Raw genomic sequence first — 24,434 nt, 5'->3', positions numbered from 1 at the left:
TTGGTCAATGACATGAGACAAAGTATATGTGAACTGCTGTATGAAAAGTGAATTTACTCTGTAAATCTTCACCCAAATGCTAATAAAAAAAAAAAGAAAGAAAGAAAAAAAAAACTGCTCTAATAAATAAAACATATTAAAAAAAGAAAAGCAGAGTGAGGAAGACAGGGAATGAGTGTGTGTCGTGGGGGGTGGTTATGATTTAAATAGGCTCTGGCAGGCCTCACTGAGGTGAGAGAGCAACAAGGACTGGAAGGCGGGAGGAAGTAGCTGTGGCATTTTCTGGGGGAGAGTTCCTGGCAGAGAGACAGCCAGTGCAAAGGCCCCGGGGTGCTGCCTGTTGGAAGAACAGCAAAGAAAATAGGATAGGGAAGCAGAGTAACTGCTGGGGAGGGAAGTGGGGGTGCCGTCAGGGAGGGGGTTGGATGGAGGCGGACCTCGAGGGCACTGTCAGAAGCAGCCTTCCCTTCCTGGCAGAGAGTAGGGGGCCTGTGGACATTTTCAAAGGACTTGGGAGGAAGGTAAAGACAGAGGCAGGACTGTCAACCACTCAGAGAGGGATCTATGCAGGAGATTCTAGATAGAGTGGGAGAACAATGTGGAACAAAACTCAAAATCATTAAAAAAAAAAAAAAAAAAGGGACAGGGTTTGCTGGTCTGATAGAGCCTGATGGAACCACTGAGACTATGCCCCCTAGCTGCCCTTCAGGTCTGGAATTGAACCCATTCCTGTGGCTTCCAGCCAAACAAAAGTCAGGCATATGAGCTGAATATTTACATTAGGTAGATACAATCCTTGGAGAGAACAATCATGGGAGAACAGAAGGGCTGTATATGCACAGGGAGACAGTTCAGGGGGCAGGAGTGCATAGAAGGGAAGGACACAGGGAAGAGGTAACTATGGGGAGGAGGTAGGAGGGGAACTGCTGCGTTGTGGGAAACTGTAGTCAATGTCATGAGAGAAAGTGCATGGGAGCTGCTGTATGGAAAGTGAATTTGCTCTGTAAACTTTCACCCAAATCACAACAACAACAACAAAACCAGTGCTGTTGCCTGTTTTTGGACAACTGGACAGGCCTGGGAGACCAGAGCCAGACTAGGCATGGGATAGAGACCAGAGAGGGTGTGTGAGGTCACACAGCAAATCATTGATGGCCTCTGACCTTGACTGGTCACAGAGTCTCTCCAAGACACTGTTTTCGTTATCTGTCACCTCTGCAAGCCAAGGCCATTTCATTTGTCTGTCTGGTTCACTTAGAATATTGCCTGGCATAGGTGGTATTGTTAGGTGTCCTCAAGTCATCTCCAACTCATATCGACCCTGTGTACAACAGAACAAAACACTGCCCAGTCCTGCACCAGCCTCACAATCCTTGCTATACTTGAGCCCATTGTTGTAGCCAGTGTGTCAGTTTCATCTTGTTGAGGGCCTTCCCCTTTTTTGCTGACCCTCCATTTTACTGAGCATGATCTCCTTCTCTAGGGAATGGTCCTTTCTGACAACATGACCAAAGCAAGTGAGATGAAGTCTGGCCGTTCCAGCGTCTGAGGAACATCCATCCCAGCTATGCCTCTTCTAAGACAGATTTTTTTATTTTAGCAGCCCACGATATTTTCAACATTCCCCACCACCATAATTCAACATTGGCATATATACTCAATAAGTATTAGTTGAATGAGTTTATCTATGAAATGGGCTGATTCTAGGGCTCATCTCTACAGATGGCTGTGAGGCCCTCAGCAGGTAGGAGCTGTTCCAGTTTTATCCTGACTCCTAGATTCCTACCAGGGCAGAGCCCAATCTCTCCCTTGGGGGATTGAGGGGCGAGCTGAGAGAGACCTTAAAGGAAGCACCTTCAAGGAGTAGGAGTTGATTAAAAAAAAAATCTCTGGACCAATTTTCCAGCTTACTACTGACTGGCAGAACACAGGAGCTTGAGGCAAGGGAGAGCCAGAACCTCCCCACTCTAAGCCTCACAGCTCAGTGGCCCCACGGCTCCCTGTGGGCTGGGCTCCCTCTAGCTGCTCAACCCCTGGGGCAGACAGAAGCTAATTTGGAGGAGGCCTATTGTTGGACCTGGACCATGGCTGGAGGGTAGTCAGGGCTCTGAGGGCTCCCTGCTCCTTGCCACTCTTCCATCTGCCCCAGCAGGGCTTGCACACCTTATTCCTTGCCCCCACCCCCTACAGCTCTTGCTCAGCAGGTCCTGACTCCATCTGCCTCAGGACCCAAGGCCAGAAACAGCCCCAGCCCAGCTCCTGCTAAACCCAGGGCCTCCCAGCTTAGGGACCTTCCTTCCCCAGGAAGCTCAGAGGGAGGGGTCCCATTGGGGCAGTAGCCTCGAGGTCATAGTCACAATTCTTCCACTCCTGGGGGAGTGTCTGCATTGTATGGGGTAGGTTAGGGGTAGGTTGGGTGGGTGCTGGTCCTCCTCAATCCCAAGCCCTTTCTAACATCCCACGGGCCCACTCTTGCCAAGCAGCCTGGGCATTTGCTGAGCCCTCCTGATGCTGGCCAGCCCCCACCTCCTCTGCAGCTTGTTGACTCCCATGGCCATGGCCGGCCTCCCTGGGCAGGATCGAGTTTCCACCTGTATTGGAGCTCTTCCTCCTTCACCATCCGCCAGGGAGAGAGCTGAGCCCTCGTGAATAATTCACATCAATTCACAGCAGGCCGGAGGCGCACAAGAGAGTGAGGAGACAAGGCCTAGGTCCCCTGCTTGGGTCCTGCTACTGGGGCAGCCAGAGCCTCTGCTCTCCACCAGCCCCAGCCCCAGGCATCCCCCGCTCCACCCTCAAGGTGGGCCCACCAGCTTCTGATCACCTGCTCTGCAAGCCCCACTCAAATCCCCCACCTCACCCACCTGCCTGAGCCCTGCCTGGCAACCACACAAAGACACCTCCTTATCAGCCAGGCCACACACCACTGCAGGGACAAAGCCCAAGTCCCCTGTCTTCCTCCTCGAGATTCATAGACACTCTTGAGGGGCTGCCCATCAGTCCGAGCCATCTGGCCACAAAATCAACCCCCAGGTACCAATCATGCCCAGCACCTGGCATGGGCTGGGAGGGGGCCAGGTCATCAAGCCCACAAAGGTGTTCCAAGCACAGCAAGACTCTCTCTAAGACTTGGGACCCCAATCCAGGAAGGGCTCTGGCTCACCCTGGGCCCCAGGCTTCTCTGTGAGGAGGAGCTCAGGGGTTGGCCTGGGGCTCCCACCACCCATCTCTTACACTGTATTTCTGGATCACAGGTCACATAGTTTGAGCTAAGTGGGCTTTGACACCAGCTGTGGTTTCCTGGGTGCATGATGTTTGATGGAGTGTTTACTTGCTACGTGAGCACAGTCCTCCCCTCAAGGACATTGAAGACCTCAGTGTTCCCTGCTTTCAGTGAGGGGGCAGGGCAGGAGCAGCAGCCACCAAGCAGCCATAGCAGATCCCACCCCTGTGAGTGCATGAGAATCTCTGTGGCCATAGGGTGGGGCGGGGCCTGTCACAAATTCGGCTCTTATTGCCAACTTGGAGAGTCTAAGTCAGGGGTCTCTGGTAGCGTAGTGCCTAAGGCATTTGACTGCTAACCAGAAGGCTGGTGGTTCAAACCCACCAGCCACTCCTCAGAAGGAAGATGGGCAATCTACTTCCGTAGTGATACTGCCTCGGAAACCCAAGGAGGGGTTACTATGAGTCAGGTCCGATGCGACAGCACATAACAAAAACAACAACAAGTCAAGGGTCAGTAACAGAGCCCCCAGGATGCTGATGGGTCCACTCAAGGATCCCCTAAGACCCCAACTCTGACATGATCCCACTGCCTGCTTGTCCGAGAATTAGAATTCAAGCTACATAGCCACCAAGCGGCCATAGCAGGGTGGCTGGGAAGAGGGCCCTACACTGGTGCCCTGCTTGGTGGGTGTGAGGGACCCCCTGTGTCCACACCAGTGTGCTTGGCCTAAGAGGTTGCCAGCTGCAGCCACCCTGCTATGCGGCTGTGCAGTGGGATGGCCTTCTGCCCACTCCCTGGAAGCCAGTGGCCCTGCAGGTGCCATCAGGAGTGGAGCCAGTGGACCCTCTTACCCCAAAGCTGCTCATTCTCCTGAGGCTGGGACCTCTTTTGCCATTTGTCTAATAAGGGATGCTGGTCAGAGCCCCATTCCTAGCTCAGGCCCCCATGGCCATGGGTCCCCACTCCCACAGATGAGTCTGGGCCTCCCAAGTCGGCTGCCCACTGGCAGTGATATGAGGATGTTGGGCAGAGTCTGCCTGCACAGCTCTGGGACAAGTGACCATGGGAACCCCTAGAGAGCTTCCAAGGAGGGCAGAAATGTCAACTGGGGTATGTGCTACCCCAGGCCTGGCCACTGAGAAAGCCAGAGGTGCAGCCACTCTCTGGAATGCTGGAGAAGTGTGGCTGGCTCCGGCCTCTCCTGAGCCCTGGTCCATTCCACCCAGTGCCCCCAAGGGGTGTCCTTACTCAGGGTGGTGTCTGACGAGCAGCCTCAGAGAGGGGAAGTCCCCTTTGGCGGCGGCATAGTGGATAGGCAGGGCACCTGTGTCTGTGGCCACGGTGGGATCCCCACCACCATGTTGCAGCAGCCAGTGCACCACCTCGGGGTGGCCGAAGCGGGCAGCCAGATGCAGGGCTGTGGCACCAGAATTGTCTTTATCCTGTAGAAAGAGAGCAGTTAATTAGTCCAAAAGCCTGGCCCTGCCACCACCTCTGGTTCAAACTACCTCTTGCCTCCCAGCAGCCCCTCGGGCAGTCTGTCCTCTTTGCTCGCCACTTGTGGGGAAGGCAGGCCTCACTTGGGGTTGAGTTGATCTAGGGGTACGATTCCTGTATCTGTCCTTGGGCAAACTCTCCTTTTTTAATTAATTCATTTATTATTAAAAAAAATTTCTGGTGATTTGGGTGAAAGTTTACCGAGTAAATCCATTTTCCATAAAGGCATTTTGTTTCATAACAGTGACTGCAATTCTCTACAATGTAACAGCTCTCTTACCACTTCCTCCCTGCAGTTATCTCTTCTCTGTGTCCTTTCCTCCCATGCACTCCTGCCCTACCCCCCAGCTGTCTCCCTGTACAAACACTGCCATTCTGTTCTCTGATGATTGATTGCTCTAAGGAATGTATCTACCTAATGTAAATGTTCACCCTATATGCCTGTCTATTGTTCGACTGGAAGCCACAGGAGTGAGTTCAGTTCCAGATCTGAAGGGTAACTAGGGGCCTTAGTCTCAGGGGTCTCACCAGGCTCTATGAGCCCAGTCAACCTAGTCTTTTTCTTTTTATGATTTTGAGTTTTGTTCTGCATTGTTCTCCCACTCTATACTGGATCTCCTGCACTGATCCCTCTCCAAGTGGTTGACAGTGGTAGCGAGGCACCATCTAGCTCTGGTCTTATGGTCATATATGGCTGAGGATCGCATGGTCTGCTAGGTCCTTGGACTAACTGTTCCCATGTGTGGGCAGACCCTTTTTGACCTTCAGTCCACAAATATGGGAAGCCCACCATGCCAGGTTCTTCTGAGGACAGCAGGTCACTGTGTGACATGTCTGGTAGACAGCAAGTTTTCAGGACGTGACCCAGAGCCACAGTGCCTGACACCCAGGTGTTTTCAGCTTTGCACCTGGGCTTATGTCCCTGGTCTTCATCACACCATACCTATCTCTCAGTTCCTGCCCCACTCCTTGCCTCCTCTCTATTATCCTATACTCCTGGCACGAGGAGCTTATCCTATTCCAGAACCAGTGCCTACTCTCCCCAGTGCTTGCAACCAGCTGCAAATGTCTGAATGACTGAGTGGAGGTCACTGGGCTGAGGAACCAGAAAGGGTGGGTTATTGGGGCTACTGTAGGCTGGCACCAGGATGATGAGGAGCACCCCTGAGTCCAACTTGAACCCTTGTTCCCTCCTCCCTAGCATATCATGTAAGAATAACAGCCTCTGTTCTGTGAATGGCACTTCCAAGAACACAACCTTAGGGTAGAAAATAGCTCTCCCAGCAGACTCCTTGCTCCCAGCCCCAGGGAACAGGCCATGTTCTTATCCCTATGAAGAAGGAAGCTTCTGGTACTGGTTGGCAGGGCTGGGGCACTCAGCCAGTGGTGGTAGATGTGGGTGAGAGGTAGCCCCTGGGAGAAGCTTGGCCAAGACTCCTCCAAAGCACCTCAGAGGGTGTGGGGTCAATGGTTGGTCCCAGAATTCTGAATGCATAGTCATCTGGAAGCATCCAGTATGTGGGTCTATCGGAGAAAGTGGTTGGTGCTACATGTCACCTGGGTAAGGAGGCAAATTGCTGAGGACTCAGGAGTCTGTGCTCAGAGGCTGACCCTTTGGAAGAGTGGGCACAGAACAAGCTCCAACGCCAGGTGGACAACAGAGACGTAGCACAGAGCTGGGCGGGGACAGAGGACGGGCTGAGGCAACCATGTGAGGGTGGACACTGTGTGACAAGGACCAGAGAATGAAGAGAGGGCATTGTGGGGACATGAGTTCTGAGACAGCAGGAATTCATGACGACCCTGAGCTAGACTCTGAGCCAAGCTTCGTGGGAAGGGAAGCTCTGGGGCTCCTGAAAGAAACAGAAGGAAAGCAGAGAACTGGGTCCCAGGGCACCAATGAGAATCGTAGTGAGGCTGAGGTAGGACAGATTGGGCCACCTGCTAGGAAGAGGCAGGGAGGAAGATGAGGCCAAGCACAAATGGCCTACAGCAAGCTAAGGCCCTCCCATGTGCAGACAGCCTGTGCGTGACCAGAAGATTGGTTCATTTTTCCCAAGCTGGCTAGAGGTGACCCGAGAAGGACCAGAGTGAAACATGTCCTGGGCCCTAGCTCTTGAGAAAGGCCCTCTTTTCCTGCTGCTCAGGACTGTGGGTCTGAGCCTCTGGGGAGGGGTGGCAGTAAGGAGAGGGCCACAGACCTGTGGGCTCCAGCCTGAGCCCAAGGCTCTACCGGTTGTGTAGGCCCAGCATGCTGTAGCCCGAATCTAAAGTTGCTTATCTCTCCAGGCTGGGCAGGACCAGGAATCAAGGTCAACACCCCCACACTCACACATATACTTCTACCCGTAGCACCCAAGCCCACTGGGCCTTGAGGGCGGGGGACTTGATAAGCTGGGCACAAAGCCACCTGCTTCTTCCCACCTCCTCTGCAGTAGCAAGGAAGGCTTCCGGGGAAAGCTGCACACTGGGTTCAAGGAGAGTGAGGCTTCCAGCCAGGGCCGGACACTGGCTTGGGGACAAGCTTGCCACCCTCTACCTCTATACTGGGCATGGACCATGTGGCCAGGAGCTCCTGATAACAAAGCCAGCCAGGAGATAAGAAGCTATCTCCCAGGAAGAGTGGGAGGGGGCCTTGCCTTCCTGAGGGCAGAGAGTGGGGGTGGCATCTTGGCTGTGCTTAGAGCACAGCAAGTTAGCTCAGAGTGGCCCCTGCCTCCTCCCCTTCTAAACCAACTAGCTGCTGTCGAGTGACTCCATGTGCGTCAGAGTAGAACTGTGCTCTATAGTATTCCCAATGGCTGATTTTTCAAAAGTAGATTACCACCCCTTCTTCTGAAGCACCTCTGGGTGCTGGGAACTGCCAACCTTTCAGGTGGCAACCAAGGATGTTAACCATTAGTACCACCCAGGGACTCCTCCCCTTCTGCCTTCCCTTGACTTGGTGGTCTTTCTAAGTGGAAAATCCGTTCCGGCTCTCCCTCCATTGGCTTCCCCTAGCAGCCAGAGTATCACCCAGATTCCTAACCTTAGCCCATCAGAGCCTGCGGGACCCAGCCTGGAAGGCTGCGCCCACCTTCACTCCAGTCCAGTCACACTCGCCTCCTTGCTGACCCTCAACAGGGCAAGAATCTGCACTCCAAGGCTTTACATTTACTGTTCCTGTGCCCAAGACTCTGCCCACCACCTGGCCACCTCCTTCTCAGCAGTTAGGACTCCCTTGGAGATCACTTCTCAGAGGGACTGTCCCTAGCCACCCAGCCCAAGCAGCACCTGTTTGTCACTCTCCAGAGCATGACCCAGCAGCCATGATGCTACCTGGTTTACTTTCAGTTTGTGGCTTTGTTGGCTGTTGTCCCCATAGGCTGGCAGCTCCAGAAGAGCAGGAGCTGTTGGATGCTCCATTTTCAACAGGTACCGGGCAGGAGAGCCACTGTCAGGCCTGAGCTGCCTCCTCCTCCAGCCCAGGAGGGGTCAGGCTGGCAGCAGCCTGGAGACAGTGAGTGAGACAAGGTGGGGCTTGGGGACAGGAATACAGGTTGGGGGGGGAAGTAGAGAAGCAACTCACAGATGATAGGCCTGAAGGCACTGAGGTCAGGGGTCAGCCCAGGTCCTGGGGGAGGTCCCCACCACTCTATCCCATGCCCAGGCCTTCCAGACACCTGCATCTCAGCCCACTTTCCTCTAGATCTGATCCTGGAGGACACTGGCCCTGTGTGCCCCCAACTCTCGAAGGACCAAAGGACTTTGGACATCATGCTTTGTCTCTTCTGGGCACTTTGTAAATACCATCCCAGGGGAGTTCAACTTCTTTCTAGTTCCTCATCATCAATCTAGGGAGCTGGCTAGGGCTTGCCAAGGCCTCTGCCCGAGAGCTCTCAGCCCAAGGAGCCCACCTCACGCAAAACCCTCTGGAAGGACCTTAATGCAAGGCTCAGCTGGGCCCAGGAAGTACCCCACCCCACCCACCCTTGACCCACATGGGCCTCCAAGCCAGAGGACGGCTGTGAAAGACGCGGACCCACCTGCACTCCGCAGCCGCCCTGCCAGAGCAGCCACTGCAGGCAGGCGAGGTGGCCGGTGGCGGCCGCATCGTGGGCCGGGGTGGCGCCGTTGCGCGCGCGGGCGGCGGCCGGCAGTGCAGCTTCCTCCACCAGGAAGCGCAGGCAGTGCAGCTTGCCCGCGCGGGCAGCGTGGTGCACCGGCAGCGCGTCCAGCGGGTCGCGCAGTGAGGGCCCCAGCTGGCCGGCCGCGTGGAGGGCTTTGAGCACGTCCAGCTCGCCCTGCCGCGCCGCCTGCAGCGCCTGTTCTAGGGCCATGGTGCAACCTGAGGCGCTGCCACCCTCCGCTCAGCGCGGCCCCAGGGGCTCCATAGTCCTCGGGCCTGGAGCCGCCGTCTGAGCGGCCGTCCAGGTTCTGCGCTCGGAGGAGGTGGACCCGCTCCTGCCACGCCCAGCCTTTACTCAGTGGCCTCGCCAGCTCCGCTCCGCCTCCGCTGCTTTCTGGGGCCCCGCCGCCCCGGGCGCCAGGCTTAAGCCTCGAGCCCGCCCCCCGACCGCCTCCGCCCCGCCCCGCGCCAGCACCCTCCAGCGCTGGAAGGCGGCTGGGAGGCGGGGCACCTTCCGCTAGCCCGGCGCCTGGGGGGACTTAGGGGCGGGGGTACTGAAGGAGTTGGGGACCTGGAGGTGAGGGAGGGTGGGCCCTGGGAGACTGGGGTGCCAGGAGACTGGGGGTTAGGAGAACTGGGGACGCTGGTCCCAGTGAGGGTCTCTGGCGACAAAGGCAGGTGCAAGCCACAATGCGTGGGGCGGAGAGCTTCTCTAATAATTTGCCTCACGTAAAAACTGAAACTCCAGGGGCTGCAAATTCGAATTACGTTTGAGAGCCGTCCAGGCACTGGGGAGTGGAGTCGCAGACGAATTCATTCATCAAGGCGTGCCCACTCTCTGCTGTCCTGGTACTGGTGACACAAGCCAGCAAACTGCCACAATTCCAGAGAGTGGCAAATGTCACAAGAACAGAAAAACAAGATGATAGAGTGATTTGTAGGGACTAGGAGACAATCAGGGGTGGCCCTTCCACCTGAGCAGGTGGTGTGGTGGGGCTGGATTCTTAGTGGTAAGAAGGGACATTCATTATGGGCAGAAAAGACTGCAAGGACGAAGGCCTTGGGCTGGAACAGGCCTAACAAGTCCCCAGAGGCTCCGGGTCTATGCCCAGTTGAGCGTGACGGACGCCAGGTCCTCCCACCTCTTTGGTCCCTCCAGACCCGAAAGCTAACCCCTCTGAGGGAGAAAGGAAGGGGCTCCTGATGCCTTCAGGACTCTGGGTTTAGACATCACAGACTAGGCGAGCGTGGAGAGCCGACGTCCCGGGTCGGGGCAGGAAAAGCAATCAAGAGCTTGAGCGCCTGGAGCTAACAAGCGGGAGAGGGGCATTGGGGACATTGATAGATCTGTCATCCAGGGAGCACCGGAAGGCGCTGGAGGGAGTGGGCTGGCGAGCACAAGTGCTCCAAGGCAGCTTGAGGTCTAGGCCCGGAAGCCCGTCGTGGGAGCTGGAAAGAGGAATGGTCCTCGGGACACCAGTTGGAGGAGCCAGAGGTGGCGACTACAGAGCCGTGGGAGCGCAGTCAGAACATCGAATGACCTTGAAACCGCCCGTGCTCTCCCTTTCCCATTCCCTACCCACCCCCGTGAGGGCCCGGCCGGGACTAACTGGTCCAGCAGAAGGTGGCGCTGTAAATGCTGCGGAATGAATCCGCTTCCAAGAACCATGGAAGACCTGATGTTGGACTCTGCGGCTGCCGCTGACACCATTGTCCTGAGCCACCACCTGGTGGCGCTGTGCGCGATAGCCTACCGCGCTCCCTGGTGCCCTGGTAACCTAACCCGAACCGCTGTGCTCTTGAGTGGCGGGGTGGGTTTCCAGCAACCGGCCGGACCAGCTTCACTTCCTGATAAGATCAGTGGCCACTGGGGTCTGAGACTCTTGCCCAGTGGTTTGTGGACAAGGAGCGGGAAGAGATTTTTTCTGGCAGCCTGGGTGCTGCGATGGCGTGTGAGGAGGTGTTTGCTGCTCACCTGAGCCACCTTCTTTCAGTATACCTGCAGCAGGCGCTCCCTGCAGGTAAGGAGGGAAAGGGGTGCACCCTGCAAGGTGAATGAGTGGCAGGAGCACTGCAGGATGAGGAGCTAAGGCCACACCTCCCCTGTGTCTCCTTCCTGACTGAAGTTCCCTGCATTCTCCTCCACCCCCAAGGCAGCTCCCTTCACCCTGGATACCCTTATCTATGGTATGGTTTCATCTTGCTGGTCAGGCCCAGGTGATGCCCAGCAGCTACCACCATGGCCAAGGCAGAGCCCCTGAGTCCCTGCTGATGCCACCAAGGACATCTCTGTAAAAGCCACGTGTGAGCACCAACTGCTGCTGACCATCCTCTCAGACTCAGGCTGGGAGAGAGCCAGACCCTTCCTGCCAGGCCAGACCTCCTCTGTCCTCTCTGGGCCCTCCCACGTACACTCTATGCCCAGGTCCTCCACAGCAGCTCCAGAAAGCAGAAAGCACCTATCATAACACATTTATGGAGCTGCCCTTAAGGCACTGGTGAAAAACAAGCTCCAGGAATTGAATGAGCACCAACTGAGATGTTTCAACAAATGCATGCAATGCTGAAGCACTCACTCATCTATGCCAAGAAATTTGGAAGACAGTTGTCTGGTTCATCGACTGGAAAAAAATCCATATTTACAGCCATTCCAATGAAAGGTGATCCAACAGCATGCTGAAATTATTGATCAATATCAATACCACATGCAAGTAAAATTTTCTGAAGAGAATTAAAAAATTATTGCAGAACTACATCAAGGAACTGCCAGAAATTCAAGCCAGATTCAGAGGAGGGCATGGAACAGGGGATATCACTGCTGTTGTCAGATGGATCTTGGCTGAAAGCAGAGAATACCAGAAAGATGTTTGCCTCTTTTGTGGACTATGCAAAGGTATTTGACTGTGTGGACCACAACAAAGTATTCATAACATTAGGAAAAATGGGAATTCCAGCACACTTATTCATGCTCATGTGAAACCTGTACACAGAAGGGGATATTTTGTGGTTTAAAATCAGGGAAGGTGTGCATCAGGGTTGTATCCTTTCATCATACTTATTCAATCTGTATGCTGAGCAAATAGTTTGAGAAGCTGGTCTATATGAAGAAGAATGTGGTATCAGGATTGAAGGAAGACTCATTAACAACCTGTGATATGCATATGACACAACCTTGCTTGCTGAAAGCAAAGAGAACTTGAAGCACTCACTGATGAAGATCAAAGACTACAGCCTTCAGTGTGGATTACACTTGAACAAAAAGAAAACAAAAATCCTCCCAATTGCACCAATAAACAACATCATGATTAATGGAGAAAAGATTAAAGTTATCAAAAATTTCATTTTACTTGGATTCACAATCAATACGCATGGAAGTAGCAGTTAAGAAATCAAAGGACATATTGCATTGGGCCAATCTACTGCAGAAGATCTTCTTAAAGTGTTAAATACCAAAGATGTCACTTTGAGGACTGACCCAAGCCAAGTATTTTCCACTGCCTCATATGCATGTGAAAACTGGACAGTGAATAAGGAAGAATGAAGAAGAATTGATGCATTTGAATTATGTTGTTGTGACTGTGATAGTTAATGTTATGTGTCAACCTGACTAGGCCATGATTCTCAGTGGTTTGGCAGATATTACATAATCATCCTCCATTTTATGATCTGATATGAGCAGCCAATCATTTGGAAGGGGATTTTCCTTGGAGGTGTGGCTTTCATCCAATATTTATGGATGTTATGGCAAAACTCCAGTGCAATCCTGTCTTGACATCCTCTGACCTCCTGTTCTTGGGACATGAACCAGCAGCCTGCTGCCTGTCCTGCAGATTTTGAGTTTCTCAGCCTCTGTAACCATGTACGTCTGGAGAAGCCTTTAGCCTGCTGCCTGGCTCACGGATTTGGGACTTGCTAGGCTCCACAACTGCGTGAACCATTTCCTTGAAATAAATCTCCTTATAAATATTAATAGGAGCTCTAGGTGCAGTGGGTAATCAATTGGCTGCCAACCACAATGTTGGCAGTTCAAACCCACCAGCCACTCCATGGGAGAAAGATGTGGCAGTCTACATCTGTAAATATGTACGACCTTGGAAACCCTACAGAACAATTCTACTCTGTCCTACAGGGTCACTGTGAGTCGGAATCAGTGGGCTTGGTTGAGTTTATATACATTACATACATACATATATATATTTATATATTATATATTTATATATGAACTTTGCTGGTTTTGCTCCTCTAGAAAACTCAGACTAAGACAGCAAAGAATACTGAATATACCATGGACTGTCAGAGAATGAACAAATTTGTTTTGGAAGTACATCCAGAATGCTCCTTAGTAGAGAGCATGGAAAGACTTTGTCTCATTTATTTTGGATATGCTATCAGGAGGGACTGGTCCCCAGAGAAGGACATCATAGTTGATACAGTAGAGGGCCAATGAAAAAGAGGAAGACCTTCCATGAGCTAGATTGATACATGGTTGCAACAATGAGCTTAAGCATAGCAAGGATTTTGAGGATGGTGCAGGACCAGGCAGTGTTTTGTTCTGTTGTACATAGGGTCACTATGAGTCAGAACTGACTTGACTATACCTAACAAGAACAACTACAGCTTGTCAGGCCCCAGGCCAAGCTTCACATGCATACGGAATCCCAATACCAACACTGTGAGAGGGGTACAATGGCTATCCCCATTTCCCAGGTGGGAAAACTAGGCAAGGGGAAGTTTTAAGCATCTTGCACAAGTTGACACAAATGGAAAGTGACAAAGCTCACTCTCCAGCTGACTCGGCCATGCTCGCCTTCCCTCAGGATCTTTGCACTTGAAGCTCCCTCTGTCCAGAGCACCCTCACTGCCTCCTACCCCTCAAGTATCAGCAAGGGAGCCCTTCCCCAGGAGGCCTCCTCTCACCCCTTTGCTGGACTCACCCCATCCTGCTCAGCCTGATTGTGTGAGACGCATGTGTAGGCCTCTCCTCCTACCCAGGAACTGATGCGCTTCCTAATGGTGGGGACCATGGATGGAGTGTTCCCACTGTACCCCAGGGATAGCTCTTATTGCATGGGTGGGTCATTTGGTGGCTCCAATCCCTTGTCTAAAGCCTCACCCCACACTCCATCCAGCCCAGCTGTTCCACTTAAGTTCCTTTGGCTCTGATTCCTCCCTCCAAGTTACCAGCAAAAACAAAACAAAAAACCCAGAACTCTTCCACTGAGGGGAGCATTGTCCTACCTGGTCAAAGTGCTGTACAGCAATGGGAGAATGGCTGAGAAAGACTTTTTACGATTTGAGATAATTGGCATTGAAAAAGGAGTTCACCTCTCCCCCATTTTCAGATGGTGGCCCACCGGCCTGGAGGACATTCTAGTCTGGTCTGCCTCCTGCAGTCTACTTTCCTGGATTTAGTACGAGGTCCTTCTCCCTGAGGACATAAACACTGGTGCAGGGTGGGCTGTGAGTGGAGGGCTGAGTGAGCACAGGAAGGAGGGGCCAGGTGGGGCACCTTTGAGTGACCCACACAGTCCTTTTTTGATTCTTGAGTAATTAATAATCTGGGAGGGGGCTGGCTCATAGGCATCCTGGGCTCAACTGTGAGGTTCAAGGGGGACAAGGAACCAGGCACCCCATTAACCTGCCAAGCCAAATGTGTTGATGATTAATTCTTACAATTAGAATTCTTAGGAAGATTAATGGAGATGAAGGCTAGAAAACACTTGGCACTGTGATTTGCACACAGTAGGTGGTGAGAAATGGTAGCTTGTTAGTCTTTTGGGTCCCCGGATGGCACAAATGGTTAGCTCATGGTTACCAGCTAAAAGAACAGCCATTCAATCCAGTCAGTAGAGCTACGGAAGCTTGGTGATCTGCTTGACAGAGGTGGTTGTTGCTAGACACAGAGGACTTGCACTGACTCATGGCAACCCTGTGAGTTACACAATGGAACTGCTCCATAGGGTGTTGTTGGCTGTAATCTATGGCAACAGATTGCCAGGCTTTTCTTCTGTGGAACCACTAGGTGGATTTGAACAGCTAACTTTTCCACTAGTAGCGGATAGAAGGTTGGAGGTTCAAACCCACCAGCCACTCCTCGGAAGGAAGATGGGGCAATCTACTTCCATAGTGATACTGCCTCGGAAACCCAAGGAGGGGTCGCTCTGAGTCGGGTCTGACTCGACAACACATAACAAGAAGAAGCCGCCTAAAGAAAACGAATAGCCATTGAAAACCCTAAGGAACTCATTTCTACTCTGACACACATGAGGTCGCCATGAGAAGGAATCAACTAGATGTCTCTCTCTCTCTCTTTTTTTTTAAAGGTGATCTTTTGTGTAGGAAAGAGGAATTAGTGGCCTGAGTATTCCCTCTCTCAGGCTACTCGGTGTCTCCCTTCTGGTGGGTACGCTAGTTCCCCCGGGCCCAACGGAAGAAGCGCGCAGCAGTAAGGCTTGGGTCTGGAGGAGGGGAGGGGCGCCAAGGTGGGGTTTGGGCAGAGGCCGCGGGGGAGGGAGAAAGGTGGGTTGGGAGAGAAAGAGAGGATGTTCCAGCACCCTGGACAGCGCTAGCCTCGGCTGCGCCCCAGCCGCGCCTCCTCACCGCCGGCTTTGTGGGTCGGGCCTGCAGTCTGTCCGTGGGTCTGTCCTGCAGTCTGCAGTGCCGTCCACTCGGCTGGCCGTTGCCCCACCAGCCGAGTCGGGGGAGGGGAGCAGATGGGCGAAGGACGCTCAGCCTGTTTGCAGCCGCAACCGCCACGCGGCGCCGAGGCTGGCCGGGGTGGGGGGCGGAGCTGGGGCCGGGCGCTGAGCCAGAGCCCAGCACCGCCCGCCCGTCAGGTCACGTGAGCCTCAAAGGTCGAGCGGGTCGAACCCGCATCTGGAACCAATCAAAACACAAATGACCTCCGAGTTAATAGAATTGGGGCTCCTGGGTTGCCTGGTCTACTCTGGGCAGTTTCTCTAACCGAAACCAAACGATACTTAACTCAGTGTCCCACCAGCGGGTTCTGTGGAATTCGTAGAGCCCTAGGCTGGGAATCCAGGTGTCTGGAGGAGCTCTGGTGGCGCAGTGCCTAAGACATTTGACTGCTCACCAGAAGGCTGGCGGTTCAAACCCACCAGCCATTCCTCGGAAGGAAGGTTGGACAATCTACTTCCGTAAAGATAGCGCCTCAGAAACCCAAGGAGGGGTCGTTATGAGTCCAATCGACTTGAAGACAGTGAGTTTTTCTTTTTTTTTTTTTGGTGGGCCCTACCGGGTCAACAATACCCAGGGGCGAGAGCCCAAGCAAGTCGCAACGTTTCCCTGGGTCTCGGTTTCCCCTTCCAGCTCAGCCCTCCGTCCGCCGAGTAGCTGGTGGCTCACAGACCTCTCGGGCCTTGCCGTGTGGAAAAACCTTGACGCCCTGCTTCGGCAGCCCTGTCGCCAGTAAGTCCCTGTCTTGGCCTAGGTCTCATCTCAGAGGAGGTGCTGAACCGGAATGCGAGAATTGAATGAAGAAGAGAGCCTTTTCCCACCCAAGAGCTGGTGCGCTTCCCAAGGGCAAGGAGCAGGGGTAGAGGGGCCGCAGCCTGAGCCAAGCAAGGCCCGGCCCCTTCTCCTGCTGCCTGGTCCAGAGGTGACCTCAGGACCCCCGACAGCGCCTGCACTCCCCAGTGGTTGGTGGATGGGCCCCTGGGCCCCGCGACCCCAATTCCGCCGCAGATGGGACAATAGGTCCTGGAGCGGATCCCCCGGAGCGCCGCCCCTCCCGCCCCGCCCCGCGCAGGGACAAAGCCAGGAGGGGGCGGTGGCTGGACTCTGGGGCGCTGTGGGGCGGGGCGCAGCGGGCAGGCACCGCCTCCTTAAAGCCGGGCTGTGGAGGTGCGGCGCTCACTCCTCTAGCCCAGCTCCGGAGCTTTAGCACGGCTTCTGTCCGTGGTCACAGGTCTCCACGGCACAGGCCGGGTGGTTGTTGCTCTTCTGGTGCACATGGGGCTGCCCCGGAGGGCAGGGGACGCGGCGGAGCTGCGCAAGGTAGGCGTGGGGCCTGAGGGCCTGGGCGGCCAGGTACCGGGACGGGACCGGGACCCGGGACCGCGTAACCGTAGCCTCTGCTCGGCCCTCAGAGCCTGAAGCCCCTGCTAGAAAAGCGTCGCCGCGCGCGCATCAACGAGAGCCTGAGGCAGCTTAAGGGGCTCATCCTACCGCTGCTGGGCAAAGAGGTGAGTGCCGGACGCGCAGTGCTTCGCGAACCCTGCGGGCTGGGCGCGGAGAAGGGAGGGCGAGACCCCGCGCTCCTGCCAAAGGAACCCGAGAGGGGAATTCGCGCAGTGCTCAAAGCGCGGGGCGCGGAGGAGCGACCGCACCGCGGAACACCGCGCGCGGGGAACCCAGCTACTGACTGGCCAGAGCGCAGTGTCCGGGGCAACTGGCTGGAGATCTCTGTCTTGAGTGTCCCTCTGTCGGTTCCTCTCGCTCGTGTCCGGACATAGAGCTCCCGCTACTCCAAGCTGGAGAAGGCGGACATCCTGGAAATGACCGTGCGCTTCCTGCAGGAGCTGCCCGCGTCCCCCTGTCCAGCAGCCGCACCCAGTAAGTGATCCTTCCCTGGCTTGCCTCGCCTATGTCCCGGCCCGGCTCGCTTGCCTCACGACCCTCTTCTTCCGCAGCGTCCTCCGACAGTTACCGCGAGGGCTACCGCGCCTGCCTGGCGCGCCTGGCCCGAGTGCTGCAGGCCTGCCGCATCCTGGAGCCGGCGGTGAGCGCGCATCTGCTGGAGCACCTGCGGCGGAGGGCTTCCGGCGCCACCCCCGACGGTGGGCTCCCAGGGGACCCGGGCAGCCCGCCCTCGCCAGCCCCTCCGCCCGCGCCCCCCACGCCTCCGCAGCCTGCCCCTTTCGGCGACCCCGGATTTTGGCGGCCGTGGTAGCTCCCTGCCAGGTCCACGGACCCTGTGAATTTTGAGCGACCAGGAGCGCTGGACCAAATGAAAAAGCTCTCGGTGTCAGCTGCTGTTCTCACTCCTAGGGAACAAGCCAGCACCAAATCCCCAGGCCGGAAATGGATGTTTGACCTGAGGGGACAGACTGAAGTCCGTGAGGGGCTCAGCTCTGAGGAAAAAAAGAGGAGGGTCTCTGCTTGCACACGCCCCCACCTGGGGTTCTGGGGCCTGAGAAGAAAGGGCAGGTGGCTGCAGGTGAACAAGATGCTCCCCCATCCCAGCTGGTGGAGGTGGTTCTGGAACTAGACCAGCCACAGGTGCCCAGGGCTGCCACACACCTGCCCCAGTGCTGGCACCAGCCCAAGACCTGAGCCAGGGGCTCACCTAGGCCAGGTGCAGCCATCTGCTCTAACTCTGACTGGTCACTGTCTCCCAGACCTGGGTGGGTGGCTTCCTTCTTACCAGCCCAGCTTTGGAACCTGAGCACGCAATAGCAGTCACCCACAGGGCATTGGGCTGCCTGCCTTCACAGCTCTCTGCAGGGCACCAAGGCAGGAACCAGGGGGGGCTGGAAGCCATCACCTCCACTCCAACAGGGCTGTGTGCTCTTGAGGGTGAGGGGTACTGCTAGGAGTCTTGGGAAGGATTTCATCCTCAGATCATTAATGTAACACCTATGTACCATACCCCAGCCAGGTGGGCTTGGTGTGTGAGGAGGTGGGACAGGAATGAGGCTGCCCTGTGGTCTCAAAGCAGCTTGTCGCTTTGGAGGAGAGCCTGAGCCAAGCACACAGATGGTGCTGAAAAGTGAGCAGACCTATGTTGCAGGATAGCCAGAAGTCAGGGAGTGGCTGCAGGTTACTTTCTTGCCAACCACTTCCTGCTAGGTAGGTAGGTTACTGGAAGCAGTCTGTTCTTGAGACTTCTTCTCCTTGAAAACAGGAGGCCTGCGGAAGCTCAGGATCACAGTAGTAGATGCCCAAGAGATGATGAGGGAATGTGCAACCGTTTCCTGGGGATCCTCTGAACATTCGTAGGGATGCTGGGACTTACTTCCCCCAACTCCCAGCCCAACAGCCTGTGCTATGGACCAGGGCTCCCAGAGCAAGACAGAGCTAACAGTTGGTGGGGGGTGTTAGTGACTCAGACTCTGCCGCATCAACCCATGATAGCACTGCTTAAGGTGGCAGGATGTGTGGGTAGCTGGGGGCACCGTTGAAGGAATCAGTGTTGAGAACAAGATCTTCAGCAAGACTGTGCTGTCCTCCCACATCTCTGGGCCCAGCTTCTTAGACTGTAAGCTCCTGGAGGGCAGGGTGGGGTGCGTCCCAGTGACCCTGTTGTGAATGCCCAATAAACTTTGTGGATTAAGTGAGTAGGTGGTGTGAATGGGACCTGTGGTGAAACTCTGGGCAGCCTGCCTTCTGCCTCACTTCCCACTGTGAATATGGTCAGGACCCCCCAGGGCCTGAGCTCCCAAGAAGGCGGAATCAGAGTGTGGGGGAGGGTGCTGAGAAGCTGGGAGAGCCATTTCCTCTCACCTCCACACACTCCTAAAAACCCACTCCTGGTGACTGCACTCCTGAGCTGTCGGAAGTGACGGGAGGCCCAGGCGCAGATAGCCCCCAAGCTTACCCTTGAGTTTATGTTTCCTCCTTGGATCAAGGGCTTCCATTAGGAAGGCACTCATCGAGCAGGCTCCTTGTCTTTGTAAATAAGAACTTTGCACAGGTTCATACTCTGTAAGAACTGCAGAGCCTGCCATTCTGTGCTCCTGAAGGCCCCTCATGGCCCCAAATCCCTCTGGTTGACCTGACACCCATCAAGCCAGGGCTAAGCAGTCGTGGGAGTGGGTGTCTAGGCAGACGGGTGACTGACAGTGACTCAGGGGGTTAGGCACTCTGGGGAACAGCTGGGTGGCAGGGAGCTGAGGCTTGCCTGGGTGGGTGAGGTTCTTGGCCTGAGGCAGGAGCCAGAGTTTCCTAGCAATGACTTACCAGAAGGTCTTGGGCTGGTCACTTGGAACTAGGATTGTGAAATAAGATCACTACTCTCCTCCTCCACAAGGCACCTTCTAGGTAGCCCTGAAGGTATTCCCAAATCTCTGTCTGGTGACCAAAGGTGTGGGCTTTGTGTGGCAGAGAGCTGGCCTCCATCAGAGGGGCATTGTAGGATCTTTAAGCAGGGCCACGTCTTGCCTAATGGCTGGCTCCTGGGATGCCCTTTCTGGGCTGGCCCATGACTCAGTCCAACTCTCTGGCTGTTGCATCCTGTTGGAGGAAAGGCTCTGTGTCTCTATAATAAAATGGGTGGGTGAAATGATTCAGTGACCGCAGGGCGGCCAGTGCACTGAGCTGTTTAGGAATGCGTCTTCACTGAAACGTAGACTTCCAAAGAGACAGGCCTGGGACAGGTCTCCACCTGTTCCCTGGCACCAGGTAATTAGAAGAGGTCAAATCTAGTTTCTATGAGAGTGAGGGTAAAGAGTGGGTTTCCCAGGAGGACTGCTATAACACACATTTACAAATGACTCTGCTCTACCCGGAGAATCTCAGGACTCCCACAGGTGAGTCTCCTGCTGGTCTGGCTGGGACAGGAGTAGAGTGAGCACAGCCTTTGGGGAACATCTGGAAGGACCTGTAGGCCTACTCTGCACAGCTGTCTGCCTTCCACCAGTGCTTTAGGATCACCACTCTGGAGACAGTGTTGTTATTAGTTGTCATCAATTGCAACTCATTGCAACCCCTCATGCTGCAGAGTAGAATTGCTCCAGAGGGTTTTCAAGGCTGTGACTTTTTGAAAGCAGATTGCCAGGCTTGTCTTCTGAGGCACCTCGGGATGGGTTCAGACTGCCAACCTTTTGGGCCATTAGTCCAGCACTTAACAATTTGTACCACCATTGAGGGACTGGAGATGGTGATAGCCACCTATTAAACAAGGCCATGTGCTCTGACCTGTGGAGACCTTACGTACCACAGAACACAACACTGCCCGATCTTGCACCATCTTCATGATCGTTGATTGTTTGAGTCCATTGTAATAGCTGCTGTGTAGTGCCCCCAACCTAGGGGGCTCATCATCCAGCCCCATATCAGACAATCTTCTGTTGTGATCCATAGGGATTCATGGGCTAATTTTTTTTTTTTTTTTAATTAGGATTTGGGTGAAGATTTACAGAGTAAATTCACTTTTCATACAGCAGTTCACATATACTTTGTCTCATGACATTGACCAAAATTTACAATGCAGCAGCTCCCCTCCCACTTCCTCCCCATAGCTACCTCCTCCCAGCATCCATCCCTTCATACTCTTCTGCACCCTGAGCTATCTCCCTGTGCATAAGCAGCCCTTCCTTCTCCCATGATTGTTCTCTCCAGGGCGTGTGTCTACTTGAGGTAAATGTTTAACTCACATGCCTGTACTTTGTTTGGCTGGAAACCACAGTTGTGGGTTCAATTCCAGACCTGAAGGGCAGCTAGGGGCCATAGTCTCAGTGGTTACACCAGGCTCTATTGGACCAGCAAACCTGGTCCCCACCTTCTTTTTTTTTTTGCATGGGCTAATTTTTGAAAATAGATCCCTAACGCTTTCTTCTTGGTTTTAGTCCAGAAACTCCACTGTAATCCGGCCACCTTGGGTGACCCTGCTGGTGTTTGAAATACCAGTGGCATAGCTTCCAGCACCCGATCAACATGCAAGCCACAACAAACTGACAGATGGGGGGCACATGCAACCTCCTATTTAACATGGTCTTTGGCCAGGGTGAGGTCTCTGGCAGGCAGGGTTTACAGGATCTGCCAGCTCCTCCACAGACGTAGAACCATGGCATCGAGGCTATATTTATTTTGTAAACACACCAGGTTGCTAATGTAACCCTGTGTTTAAGATGGGCACATGGCTAGTTTTTTTTTTTTTTTTTTCTCCTTAAAATGTGGCAGGGCTGGCTACTTCTACGTCTCTGTGCCTGTCTGCCTGGATCCCCTGTGAGTGTTGGCTGTGTCTCTAGGGGACTCGGTGTGTGCATGCCTGGATGTGTGTGTCCTAGCACATCTGTGTGGCTGTGGCTGCCCTTTAAAGAGCTGCCTGGGCATGTGGGGGAGAAGGCACCCACCCACCGAGGGTTCCCAGTGAGTAACTAGTTTCACTCAGGGATTTCAGAGGCCTCGGCAAAGCCCCAAGCACTTAAAGCAGCTATAATAAACTTTGAATAATGGTTTCACAGGCGTGAGAAAGGGACTAAAGGGTGTAGGTAGATGTGGTGTCTTGGCAGCCTAGATCCACTGGGGGGCAGAAGAGAGCAGGTGAGCCAGATGGTCAGATCCAGGACCCAGGCTCTTTGAAGGAAGGATTCACTGACCTAGGGGACAGCTAGTGAAGGAAGAAGATTCCAATCAATGAAACAGAAAATAACAAATGCTGGCAAGGATGGATGTGGAGAGATTGGGACTCTCATACACTGCTGGTGGGACTGTAAAATGATACCACCTCTGTGGGAAATGGTATAGTGCTTCCTTAAAAAGTTGGAAAATACCATTTGATCCAGCAATTCCATTACTAGGTATATATCTGAAAAAGTAAGAACCAAGACATGATAGATATACGCACACCTATATTCATCACAGCACTATTCACAATAGCAAAGAGATCGAACAACCTAAGAGCCCACCAATGGAAGAATGGATTAACTAACTATGGTACATACACACAATGAAATACTATGCAACATTAAAGAAGAATGCATAATAAATCACCTCATAATTAGATGAACCTGGAGGACGTTATGCTGACTGGAATAAATCAATCACAGAAGGACAAATATTGTATTAGTTCACTGTTGTAAAAAGTTAAGGGAAGGTTTACACATGGAAGGAAACTATCTTTGTTGGTTACCAGGAATGGAAGGGGACGGGAAGGGAGGGAAATTTGCTAAATAAGTAAGAGACAATTATTGATTTGGGTGAAGGGAAAGGCAATATACCAAAAGCCAGTGACCTCTACAATATCACTAAGGAAAAGGAAGACACTGAGAGGTGCACAAGAGGTAAGACAATAAATGTAAACACTTTTACATACACAATACTGTATTATCAGCAAAACAAACGTTAATCTACGGGAGGATGCATAGGTAGACAGGCTATGATCAGGTAGGCAAAAAGGAATATACCCATGACCATATATAAGTTTAGCAGATGATATTTCTACATATGTATTTGTATGTGTTATAAGAATGTCCACATATATAATTGAGCTAACAGGACAAAATTATGATAACTTCTTAGCCACAGCCAAACATCATGAGGGAGTGAGTCACTGGGCCCATGGCCTCAGGACCATGGTTGCGGGGGATATCAAGCTCAATGGGCATAACATACTACACAAAAACATCGTCTGCATCCTACTCTGGTGAGTAGTGACTGGGGTCTTAAAAGCTTGCGAGCAGCCATCTAGATGCAACAATTGGTCTCTCCTCATCTGGACAAAGAGGAATGAAGAAAACCAAAGGTTCATAGTCCAAGGGGCTAGTGGACCATGCAAACCTCAGCCTCCATGACCTTGAGACCAGAACAAGGTGGTGCCTGGCTACCACTATTAACCACTCAGAAAAGGATCGAAACAGAAGATCCTGGATAGAGTGGGAGAAAAATGTGGAACTACACTCAAAATCATAAAAAAGACCAGGCTTACTGGTCTGATAGAGACTGATAAAAGCCCCGAGACTATGGCCCCTAGTCACCCTTTGGGCCTGGAATTGAACTCATTGACGTGCTTCCAGTCAAACAATAGACAGACCTACAAGGCAGGTAGGTCCACTCCTTAGAACAGTCAATCATAGGAGGTCAGAAAGACTGTATTTAGGTAGGGAGATAGCTCAGAGGGCAGGAATGTACAGGAAAGAAGGACATAGGGAAAAGATAACTACAGGGAGGAAGTGGGAAGAGAGCTGTTACATTGTGGGGATTGAAATCAATGTAACGAAACAAAATGTGCATAAACTGTTGAACGGAAAAAAATTTGCTCTGTAAACTTTCACCCAAATCAGAATTAAAAAAAGAAAAGAAAGAAGATTGCAAGCTGAATACCAGTCCACCACTGGTTCTGCTGTGGAGAGTGGCCCAAGACTAACCTATCTGGATGTTTGGTCTATTTAAAACAGGGAGCACTGGAAAGGAGGCAATGTTTAAGGGGCATTGAGGTTATGTTAATGGTGGTAGAAGGATTTGGAAAAGGGTAGCAAGAATGAGTACATAACTTGAAAAATGTAGCCAATGATGTTGAATTGTATATGTGGAAATTGCTGAGGTGGCATGTGTTTCCTTACGTATATTTTCACCACAAGTAAAAACAAAACAGAGAGCATAGGACACAGTTGAAATCCAGTAAAGTAAAAACTATTTCCCCCACCCTGGTTAAGACTGATAATTAGATAAGACCCCAGATGGGAATAGATAAGTAAACTAAATTATCCCCAACTATTTTCCCACTCCTGCCAGATGAGTATTCAGTTCCTTAAAGAACTGAATGGAAAACATTCCTTCCTGCAGATGACAGACTTGCTAAAAGTATTTTAGAAACAACTTGTAGGGAGGCGGGGCAAGATGGCGGACTAGGCAGAAGGATTGCACAGACCCTCTTCAACAAAGAAAAGGGAAACCAATTAACACAGACACAGAAGATAATCT

General features: G+C 53.0%; 2 protein-coding genes across 2 annotated transcripts in view; one reads left to right on the top strand and one right to left on the bottom strand.

Moving 5' to 3' along the window:
• Positions 1-9,042, bottom strand: part of ESPN (espin) — a 36,811-nt gene extending 27,769 nt beyond the window's left edge. The window contains exons 1-2 of the mRNA XM_042781193.1: positions 8,749-9,042; positions 4,475-4,668 (exon numbers count right to left, since the gene is read on the bottom strand). Of these exons, the coding sequence (XP_042637127.1) occupies positions 4,475-4,668; positions 8,749-9,042 (488 nt within the window). The remainder of the gene's footprint in view (positions 1-4,474; positions 4,669-8,748) is intronic.
• Positions 9,043-16,802: 7,760 nt separating this feature from the next.
• HES2 (hes family bHLH transcription factor 2) lies at positions 16,803-17,742 on the top strand. Its single transcript, XM_007942646.1, has 4 exons — positions 16,803-16,847; positions 16,940-17,035; positions 17,306-17,405; positions 17,483-17,742. The coding sequence occupies exons 1-4, from the start codon at positions 16,803-16,805 to the stop codon at positions 17,740-17,742; spliced, it is 501 nt and encodes a 166-aa protein (XP_007940837.1).
• Positions 17,743-24,434: the final 6,692 nt, after the last annotated feature.

The sequence above is a fragment of the Orycteropus afer genome, unplaced genomic scaffold (assembly GCF_000298275.1).
Source record: "Orycteropus afer afer isolate SDZICR_OR568_19922 unplaced genomic scaffold, OryAfe1.0 scaffold00094, whole genome shotgun sequence".
Classification (NCBI taxonomy): domain Eukaryota; kingdom Metazoa; phylum Chordata; class Mammalia; order Tubulidentata; family Orycteropodidae; genus Orycteropus; species Orycteropus afer.
The sequence above is the reverse complement of the archived record's forward strand: the minus strand, read 5'-3'. Positions and strand labels throughout refer to the sequence as shown.

What these genes read in the sequence shown, in the direction of transcription:
- HES2 (XM_007942646.1), top strand. Translation starts at nt 16,803, where the DNA reads ATGGGGCTGCCCCGGAGGGCAGGGGACGCGGCGGAGCTGCGCAAG. An exon ending in TACCGCTGCTGGGCAAAGAG is followed by an intron (nt 17,036 to 17,305) that starts GTGAGTGCCGGA and finishes GTCCGGACATAG; the next exon opens with AGCTCCCGCTACTCCAAGCT. An exon ending in CTGTCCAGCAGCCGCACCCA is followed by an intron (nt 17,406 to 17,482) that starts GTAAGTGATCCT and finishes CTTCTTCCGCAG; the next exon opens with CGTCCTCCGACAGTTACCGC.